The following is a 20,308-nucleotide window of genomic DNA, read 5'->3' as shown; positions in this document are numbered from 1 at the left end:
AGAAGACTCCCTCCCTCTCCCACAAGAGGTAAGGTGATCTCATGTCTTGAACTCTACATTTCTTTCCTGACACATTTCAAGCTCTTCCTGTTCCTGTTCTCAGCAGCAGGGTGGTGTCACTGCTGTCCAGTTGCAGACTGAGGCCCAGGTGGCATCCGCCTCAGGCCAGCAAGTCCAGACCCTCCAGGTAGTGGTGCCCTCTCTGATTCTCTGTAAGCACTGCATGAACTTCTCCTGTCCTCATGTCTGGTGCTATTTGTGGTAGGATCTCAAGGAGGAATGGCAAAGTCAATTGCATGTTTTTGATGCTGTTAACTTGTCTTTGAGGCTTGTAAGATTCCAGTCTCCTCATGTTTCATGCCTAGTCATGTAGTGACCCCAGTATCAATTTTCTGAAAATTGAATTTGGCACTTGTGTTTCTTTGGGAAGGAAATGGTGCAAGTGACAGGAAGAAATTCTTACAAGTGGCATTAGAATCTATTTAGAGCTCAAGCTCTATAATCAGAATGCACGGTAAAATTCCGTGGATTTGTATTTATAATAGTGGAATAAAAAATAACTAGGGCTAGATTATGCTTTATTTTTATTAAAAGGGCAACTCGGCTGCAAAATAATCCTTGTATTTGGCAAGGTTTATCTAATCAGTGAATCTTGTTAATCTCTTAACTGCTGCCTTTTCACTACCTCTCCTAAGGAAACCATGACCTGTTTTATTACTAGATTTGCAAAGATTACCCTATACCTCTTCGCCAGAGAAAGGTGAAATATGCTTTCTATAAGTCTTTGGTATTACAGCCACTATAAGAATTCTTACTTAACTAGAGCAGTTCCCTAACTTTTTATATGGCCAAGCTAAATATCCTTAGTTGGGGTTATATTTTGGCCAGTTCCTATGTAAAAATGAGAGTAGAAGCCTAAGTCTTTTCTGTGTCTACAGGTTACTTTGATTAAAATTACTCTATTTTTGAGAAATTGGCAAAATTTGAGTGCCCTGCCTTTTTCCTCCATTGAATGGAAATGATTCAAAGTAGGACCTAGAATGTAGAACTGGTGTCTCATTTCAGTGCTGCTAAGCATCCGGCAGTTACCTGCCCCTCATCGTAATCATTTCACCCTAACCTTTCAGCCCCATCCCGACACCTCCCACCTGTAATGTCTGATGGTGATACACAGTCAGTTCTGACCATAAATTAGGCTGAAAAAAGCTGAGCTTGTAGGTACTCCTAAATATGTTCAAATCATAGAGTTCAGCAGCTTGTTCTTCATGTTTTTCATGCTTGCTTCATCTTATTGATACATAAAACAGTATTGTCATTAACCACTTGTGGAATGGGAATGTAACATGCTCTTAACCGTATGGCTTCTTGTCTGATGCATGTGTCCTTGTAATCATTCATGTGTTGTAAACGCAGTGGGCTCCTTGGAGTCTCAGATGGTTTATCATGTACACATTTAACGTGTCAGTGAGGGGAGAAGTTCAAGATGATGGGTAGCCAGAAACTTATGAACAGTTGGGCCTTAAAACTTGTTTCTTACTTATGTAGATTTTATTTAAAAGAAATGGGAACACTTTATACAGAAATGATGAAAGCATTTTCTCTAGAGGTCTCATTATTTTGGAGAATTTTTAATATTTCTTTCAGTTACTCATTTAATAAATATTCAGAATCCTTTCTGATGGAGTACATGCAAACATTGGTGTAGCAAAGGGAATTTAATTTGATAAGGAAAGGAGAAGGCATGAGAGAATCAGATTGTAAAGTCCTTTAAAAAGTAAAGTGGAATTTCTCAACGAACAGTTTATAAAATTTGGGAATTAAATGTTCCTGAGGATTCTGATGCATTTGGTGGTGGTGGTGGTGGTGAAGAAGAGGGGGTCTTATTATCTAATCTATTCATCTAGGGAAGATTGTTCTTTTAACCAATTACTGTTATTCGAACACACTTTTCAAGGGCATTAAGCATGAATATTTTAGTCCTATGAATATTCTTGTGTTCTGCTACAAATAATTTCTCAAAAACAAGGGCAGAATCTAAATGAAATTTTGGACTTGCAGCTATTCTTTTGAACATTCCATTTCATTTCTAACATGGCTTGTTTTTCTGGCTTCCAGAATGCATTCAGTTAGCTAGGTATTTTTATATTGGGATTCAAGATGTTATAGAGCACGTATAATGCCCTGGCTTCTAAAGTAGTCCATTTACTCAGAGGAGCTGGAAAATTGGGAGTTTTTTGATACACTTGAGTGTATAATTCCCATATTTGTCACTGTTTCTGTTAAAACTAAAACAACTATGTAGATATTCAGGGTCCAGTATGAGGAATTCACCACAGAGCTTGAAAACTGACCAGAAGATATTTCTAGGCCTTCCCTAGTGGGCTCTTGAAACAACCACAGGACTAGAATTCCCAGAGTGAGGTAGAGGGTAAAAGTTGTGTATTTCATTTATGCTTGAGGGACTATGGGGAGAAAGGGTCTTCTGCATAAGCTTCCAGAGCTGCTTGCTACCCAGCCTCCTGGAGTCATTGCTGGGTAGTTTGATTTATTCCTTCCAGGTTATTTAGAATTTGCCCTCAACCACCATCACCACCATCAGCCCTCCCTCTCATCGTCTCCTCTCCAGCCTTCACTAGAAACTATTCCTGAATATTAGTCTCAAAAGGCACATAGTCTGGATGTTTTGATTGAGTGCTTCTCGTAGATTTAGCCTGTATTTGATGACAAATGCCTTATATCTGTTGAGACTTCCTAAAGACCCTGGATATACTTCATTATATCTGACCTTAAAGTATTCAACTTGGTGTTTGGTCAAAGATAGAGTGTTTTTGAAGAAGATAACTTGAAGACAGGGACTTGAGACTTCTTTTCTTAGTGTCTCTTCTACCTTTTCCCCCTCTACCAAGGCAGCAGAATAGTTCCAGTGATTATCTTTTGGTAAAAACCATTTTACGTTATTTCATTGTTCTTATTTTATTTCCTTCTAGGTCCAGGGGCAACCATTAATGGTACAGGTCAGTGGAGGCCAATTAATCACATCAACTGGTCAGCCCATCATGGTTCAAGCTGTCCCTGGTGGACAAGGTCAAACCATCATGCAAGTACCTGTGTCTGGGACTCAGGGTTTGCAGCAGGTGAGCGATGCAAAAAATGTTTAGACAGAATATCAGAATAGAGGTCTTAAAGAAGAGCTTGTTAGAAACTGTTCGACTATTGATCTGGCATTTAACTGTTTGCCACCCTACATTCACAAAATTAGTCGATTTTCTACTTTTGTACTACCAGTGATAGAAACAGAATTGTACAGAAATTGGACATCTCTGGTAAGGACTAAGATATTAGGTATGATCTTGAATCAGTATATAAAGAATACAAAAAGATGAGAGTCTAGTTTAATAGAAAATTTATTGGTTTGATCTTTGTTGGAACTTCTGGCAGCTGAGGGAATTTACAGTGTGCTTTGGAAATTAACTGTTCTTGGTCAGGAATGTTATCCTTTCATTTCTTGCTAAGTGATTTATAATTTGAATTATCTAACAAGTGATGAAAAAAAAAAATACTTCAGTCCAAACCCATCACACACACCTAAAGCTGTACTGAGAGCAAAATGTGTAACCCTTAAATACTTTTATTTTATTTTATTTTATTTTAAGATTTTATTTATTTATTTGACAGAGAGCACAAGCAGGGGGAGCGGCAGGCAGAGGGAAAGGGAGAAGCAGACTCCCCTGCTGAGCAGAGAGCCCGACATGGGGCTCGATCCCAGGACCCTGGGATCATGACCTGAGCTGAAGGCAGACACCTAACTGACTGAGCCACCCAGGAGCCCCAATACTTTTATTCTAAAAGAACTGAAAAGTGAATGTATTTCCCTTATGAAGTTAGGAAAAGGAAGAATAAAATGAACAAAAAAGTAGGTTAAAATTAATGAAGTAGAAAACGAACAAAAATGTAGAAGGGTAAATCAAAGCTGATTCTGTAAACAAACCAATAAAGTACTTAGGTAAATCCACTGGAAAGATGCATTCAGAAACAGAAAACAAAGGTAAAACAAGACATGCAGCTCAGTGGCATCAGATTTTTTAAAACTAGAGGGAATTTTTATCGAGTTGGTAAAAATTAAAAAGAGTTTATATCCAATGCTAGAATGGGTGTAGAGAAAAGGAAACATTATTATTGGCAATTTCAAATTCTGAAGGCATCTCACTATTAAATACATAAACATAAACCTTTGCTCTTTCTGCCCCACTTCTGAGACTCTGTTGTGTAAGAAGAAAAGCATCCATGTACAGGGAGAGATGTACAAAGACATTTATTGCAGCATTGTACTAGGAAAAAAAATTGTAACCTGACTGTCCATTCCATCAATAAAGATAAAGAAATGGTTGAATACATCATACTCCATATGTTCATATATGGAGCATTTTGTCCTTGTTAAAAAGGATGAACTGTTTTCTGGGGGGGATAATCAATATTGAAGTATTTTTAGTGAAAAATAATTTGCAGAGAAATATATACTATGTGATTTCTGTAATGGATAGCCAAACACTCATGGGTATATATGTTTATGAGCACAGAGGCGGGGCAAGGGAGAACTATTAACTTTTTGTTCTATCTATATTTTGTTTTAACAATTAAAATGATCCCAGTGATTTAGTTATTCTGGAGGAATTTAATAGAAGTTGGAAAAACCAGCCATGATCACACTACTTGATAAATCTAAATTAATTTTTATATAAGCCCTTGTAATTTTATGTACAGTTTTTTTGCAAAATGTATTCTGGGATATTTTGTTTGCTTTATTTTTGGTTTTTTGCTTTAATAGGTAAGGTTACTATAAATGTATTTGAGTGTGATTACTTTATTTTCCAGTTGAATTCTTAGAGTAATTTCTTTGGAGTGGAGGAATTGCTTGAGCAAAGAAGGGTAAGATGATTTTTAAGGCCGTTGGCATATTTTTGCCAAGATAGAGTTGTAGTTAGGATTAAAAATAGTCTCCACATTGCTCCATGCATAAATGTATAAGGCTTTAAATATATTTTGTGTGTGTGCTTGCTGCAGTGTCGTACTGCTATTCATTTCTGTCCTTTTCATTGCCTCCTCTCCAGCCCCCCTGCCACACCTTCCGCTCCACCATTGAGTAGAAATGGTGTGCTATAACACTAGGAACAGTGTACTGTGAATGCAGTGACCTGACTTTCATTCCCAGGTCTGCCGTTAAACAAGATTTCTGATCCTGGCCAAGTCATTTGATTGTCAGTGTTCTCATCCAGAAATGCAGTTTATATCAGGTGATGTTTAGGGTTCATTCCAGCTCTAAATTCTATGATTTTATGGGGATTTTTCAGCCTTTAAGAGACTTTGAAAGGGTTATTTATTTCATTCCCTTCCCTCCAAGTAGGACTGTGACTAATCAAACCATCCTGGAGAAATTCTTTTCTGTTAATGTGTATAAAGCTTTAAGTACGATTCCACAGCCGCTTTTAAAATGCTTAAGGTTTCAATCCCTTTTTATTAGAGGTTGCTTCTCATTAGTGTTGAATAACCATTTCTTTTTGAAGAGTACTCCTTAACCTTTTTTTGGATTGCATGCTCTGTTTTAGAATTCCACTGAAACCTATATCCCCTTAGAAAAGGTACAGATGTTCAGATACATGCTAAATTTGTGTATAATTTTAGATTAAGATCACTGGCTTAGTAAGGACAGTAGAGCCAAAGTAGAGAGTGAAGAAATAAATGCAAGAATATTGGAAGTTGATGTGTAATAAAAATAGTATAAAATACCAGTGAAGAAGTGGTTTAAGAATGACATAGAAAAAGAAAACATGATATCTATCTCATTACTATATACTTGGTAGATTTACAGTCTAAATGTAAAAAAGCATACTTGGAAACTTTTAGATTTTATTTACAAGAGAATTTTCTTTACGTCGTGGAGTAGAGAAGGATTTTTTATTTTTTATTTTTATTTTTTTTTTTAAGATTTTATTTATTTGAGAGAGAGAGAATGAAAGACAGAGAGCATGAGAGGGAGGAGGGTCAGAGGGAGAAGCAGACTCCCTGATGAGCAGGGAGCCCGATGCGGGACTCGATCCCGGGACTCCAGGATCATGACCTGAGCCGAAGGCAGTCGCTTAACCAACTGAGCCACCCAGGCGCCCCGAGAAGGATTTTTTAAAGATATAAAAACCAAATTGATTTGACTGCTTCAAAATAAAAATGTATATACATCAAAATATAAATAAAAGACAAGGTGCAGATATGCAGAAGATATTTTTTAACACACATAATTTGGTTTGTATCCAAAATACATAAAGAACATTTATGTATTGATATGAAAATAACAATCCAGTAGGGAAATGGGCAAAAAATATGAATAGATGGAAAAGGAAATCCAAATGACTAAAAGCAGGTATCCCTTGCTGTTTGAAGCTCAGTTAGGAAATAGATTCAGATAACTAAATAAATTTGTTTACTAATTTATCTATTTGCCACTACTTTCTAAGTGCCAACTCTGAGCTAAGTATTTGGAAAAAGTAGTTAAGAAGACCTAGGTAGAGGATTCTGGGAAGATGGTGGAGCAGGACATACCAGGAATCTCTCTCCCCACCTACATAATAATCGCACTGGCAGAATCTGTCTGGTATAAACTATTTTGGAACTCTCAAGTCTTTTTGAAAACTTTTTACTTACAGGGGGAGGCATAGACTTATAGTGAAGATAATTTCAGTAAGTTTGAGCTCTTAGCATAATAGCAGCTACCCAGCAGCCTAACAGGTAGCTGCACACAGGTTTTGACGCAGCCTCTGGGCAGCTTATAGGTGCCAAGGTGAGCAAAATAGACCCCATCCTCTAAAATCAGGGATCACTGATTGCTGCCTCTGATCAGAGGTGCAGATGAAGGAGGAGGCAGCCTGTGTCGTCACACCTTCCCCCACTGTTGTAAGTCCCTCTCCCTCCAGCTGAAGTTGCTGACCCCTAGGGAATTTTTAAAAAGTCAGCACCCTTTCCTGCCCCCTTCATTTTTCTCTTTTCCCCCTTTTGAGAGCCTAACTTTAGACTCTAGGACACTCAAAAGAAGCTGAATATTTGGGAAAATTAGAAAAGGACTGCACATACTTGGGGACAGGCACAGGCTCAGAAAAGACCTGAAAAAGCCTTCAGTTTATGCCTTAGGCTGATTTTTTGGCACAGAGACCGCCTACAGCAATCAAAACAATAACAGCAAATCCCAGGGAAGGGAAAGAATCTGATGTCTACAGTCACTACATTAGTTGACTTAATATGCAGTTTCCAACAAAAGTCATAAGGCATACAAAGAAACAGGAAAGTATTGCCCATTCAGAGGAAAAAATTAATCTATGAACTGTCCTTTAAAAAAATAGATTTACTGTAAGACAAGCATTTTAAGAATAACTGCCCCAAAGATGCTCAAAGAACTACAAGAAGATGTTGAAAAAGTCAGGGAAGCAATGAATGAACAAAATGGAAATACCAATAAAGAGATAGAAAACCTGAAAAGAAATTGTGGCACTGATAAGTATGATAATGGAAATGAAATATTCACTAGAAAGATTCAAGGCAAATTTGAATAGATAGAAGAAAGAATCCACGAACTTGAAGATATAAGGCAATGGAAATGATTGGATCTGAGGAACAGAAAGAGAAAACATTGGAAAAAAGTGAACAGAGCCTATGGGAACTATGAGTCTATCAGGTGTGCCAACAGATGCATTGTGGGAGTCTCAGAAGAAGAGATAGAGAAAAGCGCATAGAGAATATTTGAAGAAATAATGGCTGAAAATTCCCCAGATTTGTTGAGAGACATAAGATGAACTCGGAGACCCACAGCAAGACACATAATTATCAAACTTTCGGAAGCCACAAATAGAGAATCTTGAAAGCAGCAAGAGAGAAGTGACTTGTCACCTACAGGGGATCCTCAAGACTTTTAGCAGATTTCTCATCAGAAACTTTGGAGGCCAGAAGGCAGTGACTGATACATTCAGAGTGCCGGGACACCTGGGTGGCTCAATCTGTTAAGCATCCAGCTCTTGATCTCAGCTCAGGTCTTGATCTCAGGGTTGTGAGTTGAAGCCACACTGGGCTCCACGCTGGGTGTGGAGCCTACTTTAAAAAAAAAAAAAAATCAGTCAGTCAGTGGGGCACCTGGGTGGATTAGTCCATTAAGTGTCTGCCTTCAGCTCAGGTCATGATCATGATCAGCCTCCCTGCTCAGCAGGGAATCTGCTTTTCCCTCCCCCTGGTTGTGCTGTCTCGCTCTCCTGCACACTCCCTCTCTCTCTCTCTCTCTCTCTAATAAATAAAATCTTTTTTAAAAATCAATCAAAAAAACAGTAGAACAACCAGACGGAAGATAAGTAAGAAAATGGAGTACTTAACACAATAGACCAACTAGATAAGACAGACTTACACAGAACCCTCCACCCAACAGCAACAGCCTACACATTCTTCTCAAGTATACATGGGAGCTTTCCAGGACAGATCATATATCTGGTCACAAATTAAGTCTCAGACTGCATACAAAGTATCTTCTCTGACCACAGTGGGATGAAGTTAGAAATCAACAGAAATAAAAGTGGAAAATTCACAAATCTGTGGAAATTAAACAGTACACTCTTAAATAATCAATGGATCAAAGGAGAAATTACATGAGAAATTAGAAAATACTTAAAGACAAATGAAAACAAAGACCCACCATACATGAACATGGCAGAAGCAGTGTTGAGGGGGAAATTGATGACTATAAATGCTTATGTTAAAAACAAGAAAGATTGACAACCCACAACCTAACCTTACAACTTAAGGAATTAGAAAAAGATTGAATTAAACCCAAAGCTGGCCAAAAGAAAGAAATAATAAAGACTAGAGCAGAAATAAATGAAATAGTAGAAAAACAATAGAGAAAATAAATGAAAACAAAAGTCGGTTCTTTGAAAATAACAAAATTGACAAATCTTGAGCTAGATAGACTAAAAAAAGTCAAATAACCAAAATCAGAAATGAAAGTAGGGATGTTACTACCAATTGTAGAGAAATGAAAAGATCATAAGAGAAAGTGTTATGAGCAACTAAATGCAACAGACTGAATTACCTAAAAGAGTAAACAAATTCCTAGAAAGAAAACCTACTCTACCAAGACTCAGTTACAAAGAAATAGAAAATCCTAATAGACCTACAATAAGTAAAAGGTGAAAGATGTATGTGATCTGAAGAGAAACCAGAATACAGAGCTTATAATTAGTAAGGAGCTTGAATCCATAATCAAAAATCACCGAACAAATAAAAGCACTAATGGCTTCACGGGTATATTTTACCAAAAACTTGGAGAACTAATACCAATCCTAAAACTTTTCCCAAAAATTGGGAGAGGAAAGGGTACCTCCTAATTCATTCTGTGAGGCCAGCATTATTCTGATACCAAGACCAAACAACGACATTACAAGAAAAATTACAGACTAATATGCGTTATGAACATTGATGCAAGAATCCCCCCAAAATACTAGCAAACCCAAATCCAGAGCATATTAAAAATTACACACTATGAACAAGTGGGACTTATTCCTAGAGTTCAAGGATGCTTCCACATTGAAAAATTAATGTAATACAGTACAGTAACGGAATGAAGGGAGAAAAACTCCACTCTGTTGAAATAACACCCAGATCAAAAATGTCTGGTGATGGAATGAATGAAAGAACTAATGAGATGGGAGATGAAGGGGATGTGGGGGAAACATTTGTGCTGTACCCTTGACTATTGTTTAGGTGTGAACTTGTATATAAAATACTGGAAGTTTTGAGGTGTGGGGCCTTCCTAAATGCATTCTCTTTTGTTCTTAAAAATGTGTACAGTAGGTGTTACATGAAAACAGGATGCTATACACCCAGAAGTTAAACTGTTAACTAGTTTTTTAAATAATAAAAAGCTTATAAGAAATATTTTTCAAATTTGTCACATTTACAATGACACTCCTAATAAATTAGCCATAGCCGTTAAAGAGAGAAATATAAGAAAATAGATTTGGATAGCACAGGTTCCCTCTCTATCCAAAATTGTTACCTGAGGTTTAGCTATCCAAAGCCAGGAATAAAATTGAAAATGCAAATTAAATCAACAAGAGACCAGCAAACATTAATGATAGTACTGAGCATTAGTGAAGATGTTGGAAAATAGACATAGGGAATAGAATCTGATACATTGTTCAGTGTCTCTTGACACACTTGTGGCCTGTAGTCGAAGCGAGGTTCAACAGGGGGAAGAATCCACTTTAAAGCTCATCTTAATGTGGCTCTGGGTGGGCGTCAGGTCCTTGCCTTGTGGGCATCTCCGTAGGGTAGCACATGACACGACAGCTATCTTGATACCCTCAGAGCAAGTAAGGGAGAGTGAGAAAAAGCCAGCAAGATGGAAGTTGATCTTTTTGTAACCTAATCTCAAAAGTGATGCCCCACTACTTTGGCCAGATTGTTTGTTAGAAGTGAGTCACTAGGTCCAGCACACTCATGGGGAAGATTACATAAAGGAGTGATTACCAGAAAGCAGCTAGAAACCATTTTAGAGGCTGCATACCACACACTCATCTCCTTCAACACAGAAATTCTACTTAAGAAACTTAAAACATTTGCACAAGAATACGTGTTCATTACTTTTTGTGTGTGTGTTTAAAATTTGTTTGTAAAAATAAAATTGTTAGAGAAAAACCCAAATATTAAGGGGAATGGATGAATAATAAGTTACAGTATAATTACTTAATGTGATACTTAATACCAGTTAAAATGAGTGAACTAGTTCTGGGGTGCTCAGCTGGCTCAGTCGGAAGATGGGTCATTCAGCTAGCTCAGTTGGAAGAGCATGTGATTCTTAATCTCAGGCTCATGAGTTCAAGCCCCCACATTGGGTATAGAGATTACAAATAAATAAATACTTTAAAAATGATGAAATAAATACTTTAAAACTGGCTAAATTTTGAAAACAATGACGATAAGAGCCAATTGCAAAAAGATACAGTATGTTACTAGTTATGTGAAACTTACAAACTAAAACCTATCCATAGGTTTTTATGGATAGACGTGTAAAATGCTCTGTAAGGATGATCACATTTTAATACAGTAAATAATTTTTAGAGGGGAAGGGAATGTTAAGCAAATATGGCAGAACGTTAATTTGTTAAATCTGAGTGGTGACTGCATAGGTTTCTAATATAATAGTTTCACCTTTTCTGTATGTTTAAAGCTTTTATATATATATAGGATAGCATTTTTTTAAACATTTTATTGTAGAAAACATTAAATAGACAAAAACAGAGAATGGTGTGATGAATCCCTACCACCCAGCTTTAACATTTATCAAATTATAATCAGTCTTCTAGTTGCACCTGTATTCCCTTACTCTTTCAAGGATTACTTTGAATATATATAATATTCTTTGATCTCTAAAAAGTACTGCAGGATATGTTTTTAAATGAATATACTTTAAAAATATATATAACATGCCAGCCTGGTTATATATCATCTTTTTTAAAACTGACTTTGATTCCTTAAAATCATCCTGTATCTAGACAGCAGCCAAAATTCCCCCCATTGTTTCATGAATGGAAAACAACTTATGTCTGATTTATAATAGAGAGCAGAACAAGATTCTTTTTTTCCGCTTCAGAGCCTTTCTTGCTTTCTGGGGGAACTTGGGTACCTAATACTCCAGGACCAAAAGAGACCAGTGCCAGCGGGGTACTAATGTTTCTCTGTGTTCTCTCGCACAGATACAGTTGGTACCACCTGGACAGATTCAGATCCAGGGTGGGCAGGCTGTGCAGGTACAGGGCCAGCAGGGCCAGACCCAGCAGATCATCATCCAGCAGCCCCAGACGGCAGTCACTGCTGGCCAGACCCAGGTAATTCCCATGATCTCTGTCAACCCAAGAGCACAACTGATTGGGAAGGGTCAGACAGCTGAGCCAGATATCTCACCGGTAGTAGAAATGGGGAAGAAAACCATCAAAAATGTTGTATTTTCTTTCTTAAAAAGAAGGCGTCCTTTGTGGTAGCTTTGGAATGTATTAAATTGTCACGATTTCTGTCCTTCAGACCCAGCAGCAGATTGCCGTCCAGGGACAGCAAGTGGCACAGACCGCCGAAGGGCAGACTATTGTCTATCAGCCAGTGAACGCAGACGGCACCATTCTACAGCAAGGTAAGTGTGCCTGTGTGTTTCTGTGGGACTTTGGCAGGGGGCATCTTTTTTATCCTTTGAGCAAATGACTGCTCTACAAATTTTGTGACCTCCTCACAACATATATTTTTTTTTTTACAGAGAGGGAGAGGGCGAAGCAGGCTCTCCCTGGCTAGCAGGGAGCCCACAGAACATACTTTTGAACAACAAAAATTTTTTCTAAATCTCCATTGATTGTTGTTTTCTCGTCATTCATACGTGACCAGCGTTGGTAACATTTGTAGGCGTTCCTGCAGTGGTTGTTAAAAGACTGGCCCTAGGGATTATAGAAGTTTTTGAGCCTTTCTAGCAGGGGAAAAAAAATGTTTCTACATAGAAGACTGGAAGTACAGTTTCATTATTGGTAATGGAAGAAACCAATCAGAAGTCAAGTTGGCATTTAGTATTGCTGCTACTTGCAGGTTTTTTTTTCTGGTCTACTTTATTATTAGTTTTTGCTCAAAAGACTTATTATATGCCCACTATGTATGCAGCACTTCACTAAGAAAGAAATTTTCTCAGAGAACCTCTAATCTATTAAGGGAGACATATATGTGACCAAATAAATGCAGTGCAGAGCCTTTATAGAGGTGTGTCCTAGGAATAGATAATGCATAAATACAGGAGTGATGAAATCTGTTGGACTTGGGAGGAGAATGGACTTCAGAGAAGAGGAGATGGCTCAAACTGAACTTGAGAGCTTTTGGAAGTATCTGTCAGATAATTGAATCTGGAAAAGACATCTGAGTCCATGAGCAAAAGTTTGACTTGTGATGGGGCACCTGGGTGGCTCAGTCAGTTAAGCATCCTTGATTTCAGCTTAGGTCATGATCACAAGGTTGTGAGATCGAACCCCAAGTTGGGCTCCATGCTAGGCATGGAGCCTGCTTAGGATTCTCTCTTTCCCTCTCCCTCTGCCTGCCCCCACTCACACGCATGCATGCTCTTCCTCCCCTGCCCCCCCCCCAAAAAAGTTGGACTTTTGATTAAAATTTAGCAGTACACAAGCTCCAGTGAGTGCAGGTAAGTGTGCTCTCCTGTGACTCAGGAGAAGGCCTGAACTGGATTGAGCCCAGACCAGAGATCAATCAGAAAATGGTGAACAAATCTGTGAGTGGTGCTGGTGATAGTTTGGGAGCATGGAGTGTTTGGTTTAATTTTAAGTTTTAGTTCTAGAACAGGTTGTCATTGTCAGTTTAGGACAAACAAATTATAAATGTATAAAGTCTCCGTCCTAAGCAGATTATTCGCATATACAAGAACAGTAGTATAGCTGAAGTCAGACTGACCTCTAGAAGAGGAGGCCTCCAAACTTTCTCACCCGCCATTGAAAGCTATTACTGGAATACCCAGGGAGGTATCCACTTCAAGGATAATTTTATCAGAACTGGAACCCAGACAGTGAATAGACTATCAAAGGCAGTGATTACTGGGCTTACATGCAGCAAACGGGGCAGAGAGTAGGAGAGTGCTCTCCCTTTGTGCTGTTTAGTATGTTTTTCCAGAGTAGATAAGCGTGTGCCAGATAGAAGAGGGACTAACTGTGTTCCCTTCTTTCTGTGTACCTGTTTTTTGTTTGTTTTATGTTTTATTTTCTTAAAGTTACAGTCCCTGTTTCAGGCATGATCACCATCCCAGCAGCCAGTTTGGCAGGAGCACAGATTGTTCAGACAGGAGCCAACACCAACACAACCAGCAGTGGGCAAGGGACTGTCACTGTGACACTACCAGTGGCAGGCAATGTGGTCAATTCAGGAGGGATGGTCATGGTAAGGAAACGGATTTTCTGTCATTTATCTTTCCATATGTCTCTTTGTCATTGAAAATTTGTTTGGACTTGCAGTTTGCTATCTTATCTCATAAAGCTTGTTGATAACGCTGGCCCCTTGGGATTGAATTGATCCTTAAGGCAGTTACAGAGATCTACTTTTACAAGAAACACTATAATGCATTATAATTCATTCTGAGCACCTATTATGTGCTGGTGACTATTCTAGGTGCTAGAGATAGAGCAGAGGATAAATAGGTAGAAATAACCGCTTTTGAGTAATCTTTTTCAGAATTCAAATAATGAAGGCATAGACTACTAATCTTTGGGAAGTGGGTAATACATTGCCCCCAGAGAGTGAAATAAGAAGTAAGCTCAAAATGAGATTGTAATCAATAAAGAAACCAAAACGTGTATGCTATGAGTACATTGGGAAGATAGGGAAGGAGAGATGAGTAGTGGTGTAAGTGGAGGGTAAGTCTTCCTGTCCAAAATGGATGGCAGTACATAATACCTAAAATGGGTAAATTAAGAACAAGTAGTAGAAGCCTGCACACAGAGGTGGAGGAAACTACCAGAAAAACACACATCCATTCAAAGTTGTTATAGTTGGGAAGGGAATGGGGCATGGGAACCTGTTACTGGTTTTCTCATATACTTAGTACAGTGTTTTTAGTTTTAGTGTGTTTAGAAAAATTAAGTTTGAATTATTTAGCAAGTTAAGTAGCTTATTAAATTATGTAACTGTAGGCATTTGGGTCAACCTACCTTTGTACTATTTCATTGTCTATGATTACTATTCCTGACCATTAGATGGCAGCAGATTTTTCTAGAAATGGAGCCATAGGTGGATAACAATTTGGACATGGTTGTGTCATCTGTCATTGTAGCTCCTGGGTTCCCTATGACAATCCTCTGGAATTTTGGTTTAAAATGCATGGGTGTAAATGTTCTCCAGGAATCCCGTTTAACTACGTGCTCTATAAAAGCTACTCTTTATAGCATTTAGAAAAAATAATTTAACAGGGACCGAGAAGTTTCCTGTGTCCATACTACGTGCCACTATTTAATAAGCTGTGGTTTTTTCTTCATGTAGATGGTGCCTGGTGCTGGCTCTGTACCTGCTATCCAAAGAATCCCTCTCCCTGGGGCAGAGATGCTTGAAGAAGAGCCTCTCTATGTGAATGCCAAACAGTACCACCGTATATTAAAGAGGAGGCAAGCCCGGGCTAAACTAGAGGCAGAAGGAAAAATTCCAAAGGAAAGAAGGGTGTGTATAACATTGAAAGAAGGAGGAGAAAGGGCAGGGTTCTACTTTTGAAATTACCTTTTATATGGTTTGTTTCCTTGAGCACCTTCCAAACAATTGAAAGTAAGTAGCTGTTATCTTTATAAAAGTTAACATTTATTATTGTTCTGTGTAACCGCAACTACCATAACAAAACAGTAACAGGGGCTTAAAAAGAAACTTATTTTTTTTCTTGCATAAGAGAAGTCTAGAGAGAAATTGTCCTAGGCTGGTAGCCCATTTCCACAGTCAGTCCTCATGATGCTCTCTCCTCTGGTCTCACTATTCTGATAGCCTTAGTGTGCTAGTCATAGTCCAGGATGACTGCTTGGGCTCTGGCCTAGGTACAAGGGGAACAAGAAAGGCACTCTTTCTCAAGGAAACTTTCAAGAAGCTCCATACATCTCATTAGCCAAAACTTAATTACGTGGCCACACTTAAACCTGCAAACAAGGCAGGGAAATGCAGGGGTTTTGTTTTTTTTTTTTTTTACTGAGCAGTCATTTGCTCAACTAAAATTTGGTCTGTTATTGAAGTGAAGGAGGGCATGTATATGAGTTGGGGGGGTTAGTAGTGATCGTTGCTACACCTTTGGGGAATCCTTTTTATTTATATTTTTATTATTTCATAATAAAAAATGAATTTATTATGCATTTAGCGTTCACATCTTTATGATAGTTCATATACGGTCAGCTGCCGCCCAATGTTTCCTCCAAAGCTTTCTCCATAATTCAAGGTCATAATTGCCCCTGGTGCCTCTGATGAAAGCTCTCCTGAACTTCAGAGAGTCGAATTTATGAATGAGATAACTGTGCTGGTTCCAACTAGTACCTTTATTTCTCTGGTTTCAGAAATACCTGCACGAGTCTCGGCACCGTCATGCCATGGCTCGGAAACGGGGTGAAGGTGGGCGATTTTTCTCTCCAAAGGAAAAGGATAGTCCCCATATGCAGGTAAGTAGATGATACATTTCATTCTTCTCTTTTTGCCTTGTATTTTCTTGGGAAGAGCATTCAGAGTCCTCTTGTTATGTTCACACCAGAGACTAACTACATTCTCTAAGTTGAATGCAACGTTGTATCTCTTAGATTCCTTTTTGCCTTAAAGCACTAAACGTGTTCAATCCATTGGCCCTTTTCCTCCTCATCTTTGCCAGTTACTACTATTAATTCCTTCTTATAATTCTCCTTTTTCTTGATTTTAAAAGAAAAAGTTTCATTGTCTCTTAGTGTAATAGCACGATCATCAGCAGCTAACACTTAACTGCTATGTGCCAGCCATTACATTAAGCATTTTTGTAAGCACTTTTTCATTGAATCTTTAGAGCATCCTCAAGCCCCATGAGGTAAGAATTCTTATTTCCATTTTACAGTTAAATTTGAGGTTTAGAGAGGTTAAGTAGTTTGCCCAAGGTAAAATACTTAATAAAATGGTACACCTGAAATTCAAAGCCAGTGTAATTCCAGAACTTATTTGTAGCTGCTGTACATCACTGGTTCTTACATCTGATTCCACTGATTGTACTTATCAGCATTTCTGAGTCAGTATATCCAAAACAGAGCTCTTGATTTGTATTTTATTTTTTATCCCTAAACCAGTCGCTCATCTCAATAAGTGACCTGTCCATCCACCCAGTTGCTAAAGCTTAAATTGTCCAATTCTTGAAAAAGTCCTCTTGGCTTTACCTTTAAAGTAATAATCTGAATCAGTTAACATTTTTTCCCTTCCAGCTGCCATTAGCCTGAAGAAGTCCTCTTTTTTTGCTTCAGTTCATGTAACAGCTGTCTACTGGTGTCCTTCCATTCTTGTGCCCCTCTAGTCCATTCTTCACATCTTCAAGTGGTCTTCTTAAAATGTATGTCATCTCACATCACTGTCCTGCTTAAACCCCTTCCATTCCTGCCATTTTCCCACTTGCACTTAGACTAAAATCCAGAGTGCTTACCATGGCCAAAAAGGCATGTGTGTGATTGAGCTCCTGCCTACCTCTGGCCTCATTTCCTCCTGTTCTTGGTCTTTATGCTCTTGCTGTACTATTCATTGATCTGTCTCCTGCCATAGGACCTTTGTCGTGAAAATAGCTAATCTATAAAGGTTTTCACTCCCATCTTCTTGCCTTTTAGGTCTTGGTTTAAATCTGAGGCTGAAGTCAGAGTAGGTCTCTTCCACCTCATTATTTTTTCACATCTTCCTTTTCTTTTGAGCATCATTAATAATCGACTTGTTTTATTTGTGTAATTGTGCAGTCGACGTCTCCTTCACTAGACTGTAAGCTGTATAGAGAGTAGAGGATTGTTTTGTTCTCCATTGTATTGATTGGACTTAGCATAATGCCCAGTCCAGAACAAGCACTTGGTAAATGTTTGTTGAATTCATGGATTCCTTCCATTTCCTGCTGTTTCATTCTGTGTGACCATTACATCCCACCTGCACTACTGCCAAATCGGTCATTATAAGGTAGTGCTTTTTTAATCATGCCGGACCCTTGCTCAAGGATGCATGTTGGTTTTCATTTCTTACTGCATCAGATTCCAAACTGTTTCTATATGACATCTAAGCAGCTTGGCTTCCTCATGCCTTTCAATGTCAGACTAGGAATCCTCAGTATTTCCACACAGGAGCACAAACTCCTCTTTCAATGCTATTAATTCCTACCTGTAGTCTGGGAGCCCTTCCTTTCTCATTAATTCATGCAGCGTGTGGATATAGAGTGCCATCTATGGGCATTGTGCCAGGAACTCTTCTAATTCTGTGTGCTACCGATAGGACCTTGGTCAAGTTACTTAGGCTCCTTTGGCCTGAGTTCCTCCACCTGTAAAGTAGGCTGCTGTTGATACTTCATAGGGCCATTGTGGGAATTTCATGCAGTAAGCCATATTCGCCACCTACTTAGCACGTTATCTAGTGCATGGTGGGGGCTCTGTAAATGCTGGTTATTATTCTTACTCATTGTTCAAGACCCTGCCGCAGTCCTGCCACCTCCAGAAATCTTTTAGCTTTTTCTCAGATCACATCAGTTGAAGCTTCAGAGCCTTGGTGTGGAGGAACTGAAGGCAGTTATTGTGGAGTGTTGCAAAAAGCTTCTTAGGACTGATCCTTGTCTTAACACTGCAGATTTTAAGTGAGGGGGGCATGCAGAATTTAGTGGAAAGAAATGGGAAATAGTTAAGAAATAGTGAAATGGGAGCCAAGAGATTTGGGCATTAGTTCTTGCTGAGCTGCTGACTAACTTTCTCACTCTAGTCCAGGCAAATCACTTTATCCATCCAGGCTTTGGGTTTATCTTCAAAATGAGTGCATTAAAATAAATGTCAATGTCTTTTCCAGCCCTGCTAAGTGCTTAGTATTTAAATATGATGATCAGAAAGTCATGGCACAAAAAATACAATATGACGTGGTTCTCTTGGCCACCTAAAGACCCTTAAATTTGGAAGGTAAAGCACAACACAGGTTCTCTTAGGAAAGAGATACACTGTCAACTCTGGAGTGCTTGGAAGTAGAATGCCAGGCCAGACTTAACACTCCTTTTACACAAAGGTTTGTTATCTCTTCTTTCCTTATGGAGCTGCATTTTAATCCATGTAGGTAGACTTAGGTACATTCTAGGACTTTGGTTTACTTAGCAAAATTGTATGTATTCCCCTTGATGATGAGAAATGAGAGCCTTGAGTTCCTTGTTACTTTTGCAAAGGATTTTAATCACTATTATGCTTTGTCTCTAGGATCCAAACCAAGCAGATGAAGAAGCAATGACACAGATCATCCGAGTGTCCTAACCCCAGGCCATGTGATGGAGCAGATCAAGGTCACGTTCCTCACCACTGTTTCCCACTGTTCCAGGAAATTGATCACCTCTTCCAATGGGACACTGACGATTACGTGCTGCCCTTTTCTACAGGACAAACCACTTAGTTTTTAATAAGTGGCTCAGTATTATAATTGCAGCGATGTCTGGCAAATTGAAGTCATAAGCCTTTGTCTCGCCCTTTCAGGCAGGACCTATTTCAGACTGTTGATGACATTGACATTTCATGGATTAGGATGATGCAAGGGACCTGTGCACATAAGTGCACACACAGCACTTATGTTGGCTTCTGAAGCCAGCCAGCCATCTTAGCTAGGGAGAACAACCTTCTCAACCGAGACTGAAATCAGGGAAGCCGACGCCCACTCCTTCCCATGGAATCTAAGCAGCATCCATCCCTCTGATGGGGGATCTCAGGCTGACTCACTGGACACTTTGTATTCAGAGGTGGCTTCCAGGCAAGGAAGTTCCATCTTATGACATGGAAACAATAAATTCTCTGAGATACATTGATCTAATCTGTGGTAATAATAGGAATCTCTGTCTACCCAGATGATATGTTGGTATTTTTGGACTCCAGCCAAGAAAAGCTAACTCTGGGGATAGAATGACAAAAGACTCAAGCACTAAAACTATAAATTGCTAAATCTCTCTTTTTTTAAAGCTTTGGCAAGTTGTGGTTTGTCTGTCTGCTGACAGATCATCTGGACCATAGTTTTTGCTTCTGCTACTTGTAAGACAATTTAGAGGGTATTGGACCTTGAAACTGCCTTTCCTAAGTAGAGAACAAAACCATACAACAACTTTCTGTGCTGAAGTGCTGAGGACATTTGTAGTAACTCCTAAACAGCCAAATTAGAATTTTTTTTTTTTTTTTTTAGTAGGCTCCACACCCAGCGTGGAGTACAATGTGGGGCTTGAATTCACATCCCTGAGATCAAGACCTGAGCTGAGGTCGAGAGTTGGATGCTCAACTGACTGAGTCACCCAGGTGCCCCTAGAGATTTTCAGTCATAGGCTTTGTGACAGCATTTCAGGAAGAGAAGGATTCACACGTGTTGCAGTCTAGCAGAAGAGAGAGTAGTATATGTACCCATGTGTTGTCCTATAGCATGATTCTCCAGTGGATGGATGCCTGGGATGGATCATTAAGGTGAAAAGAATTTACATTTATACTATAACCTTTTAACAAGCATGGAAAGGGAGAAGTCTGAGAAC

The 20,308-nt window shown here is 38.9% G+C and overlaps 1 protein-coding gene across 9 annotated transcripts in view; it reads left to right on the top strand.

Annotated features, from left to right (window-relative positions):
• NFYA (nuclear transcription factor Y subunit alpha) overlaps nucleotides 1–20,019 on the top strand; it is a 28,345-nt gene extending 8,326 nt beyond the window's left edge. For 4 of the 9 annotated variants that reach the window (XM_032409856.1, XM_032409855.1, XM_032409857.1 and 1 more), the window contains 8 exons: nucleotides 104–190; nucleotides 2,988–3,134; nucleotides 11,781–11,912; nucleotides 12,106–12,211; nucleotides 13,832–13,998; nucleotides 15,094–15,267; nucleotides 16,137–16,238; nucleotides 19,008–20,019. In XM_032409856.1, coding sequence (XP_032265747.1) covers nucleotides 104–190; nucleotides 2,988–3,134; nucleotides 11,781–11,912; nucleotides 12,106–12,211; nucleotides 13,832–13,998; nucleotides 15,094–15,267; nucleotides 16,137–16,238; nucleotides 19,008–19,061 — 969 coding nt within the window. In that variant the 3' untranslated portion in view covers nucleotides 19,062–20,019. The remainder of the gene's footprint in view (nucleotides 1–103; nucleotides 191–2,987; nucleotides 3,135–11,780; nucleotides 11,913–12,105; nucleotides 12,212–13,831; nucleotides 13,999–15,093; nucleotides 15,268–16,136; nucleotides 16,239–19,007) is intronic. The other 5 variants (XM_032409861.1, XM_032409860.1, XM_032409859.1 and 2 more) reach the window with 4 other exon arrangements.
• The last annotated feature ends 289 nt before the right edge of the window (nucleotides 20,020–20,308 follow it).

This window comes from Phoca vitulina, unplaced genomic scaffold (assembly GCF_004348235.1).
Source record: "Phoca vitulina isolate PV1807 unplaced genomic scaffold, GSC_HSeal_1.0 scaffold11, whole genome shotgun sequence".
Taxonomy (NCBI): Eukaryota; Metazoa; Chordata; class Mammalia; order Carnivora; family Phocidae; genus Phoca; species Phoca vitulina.
Note: the sequence above shows the minus strand (reverse complement) of the source record. Positions and strands in the feature narration are given on the sequence as shown.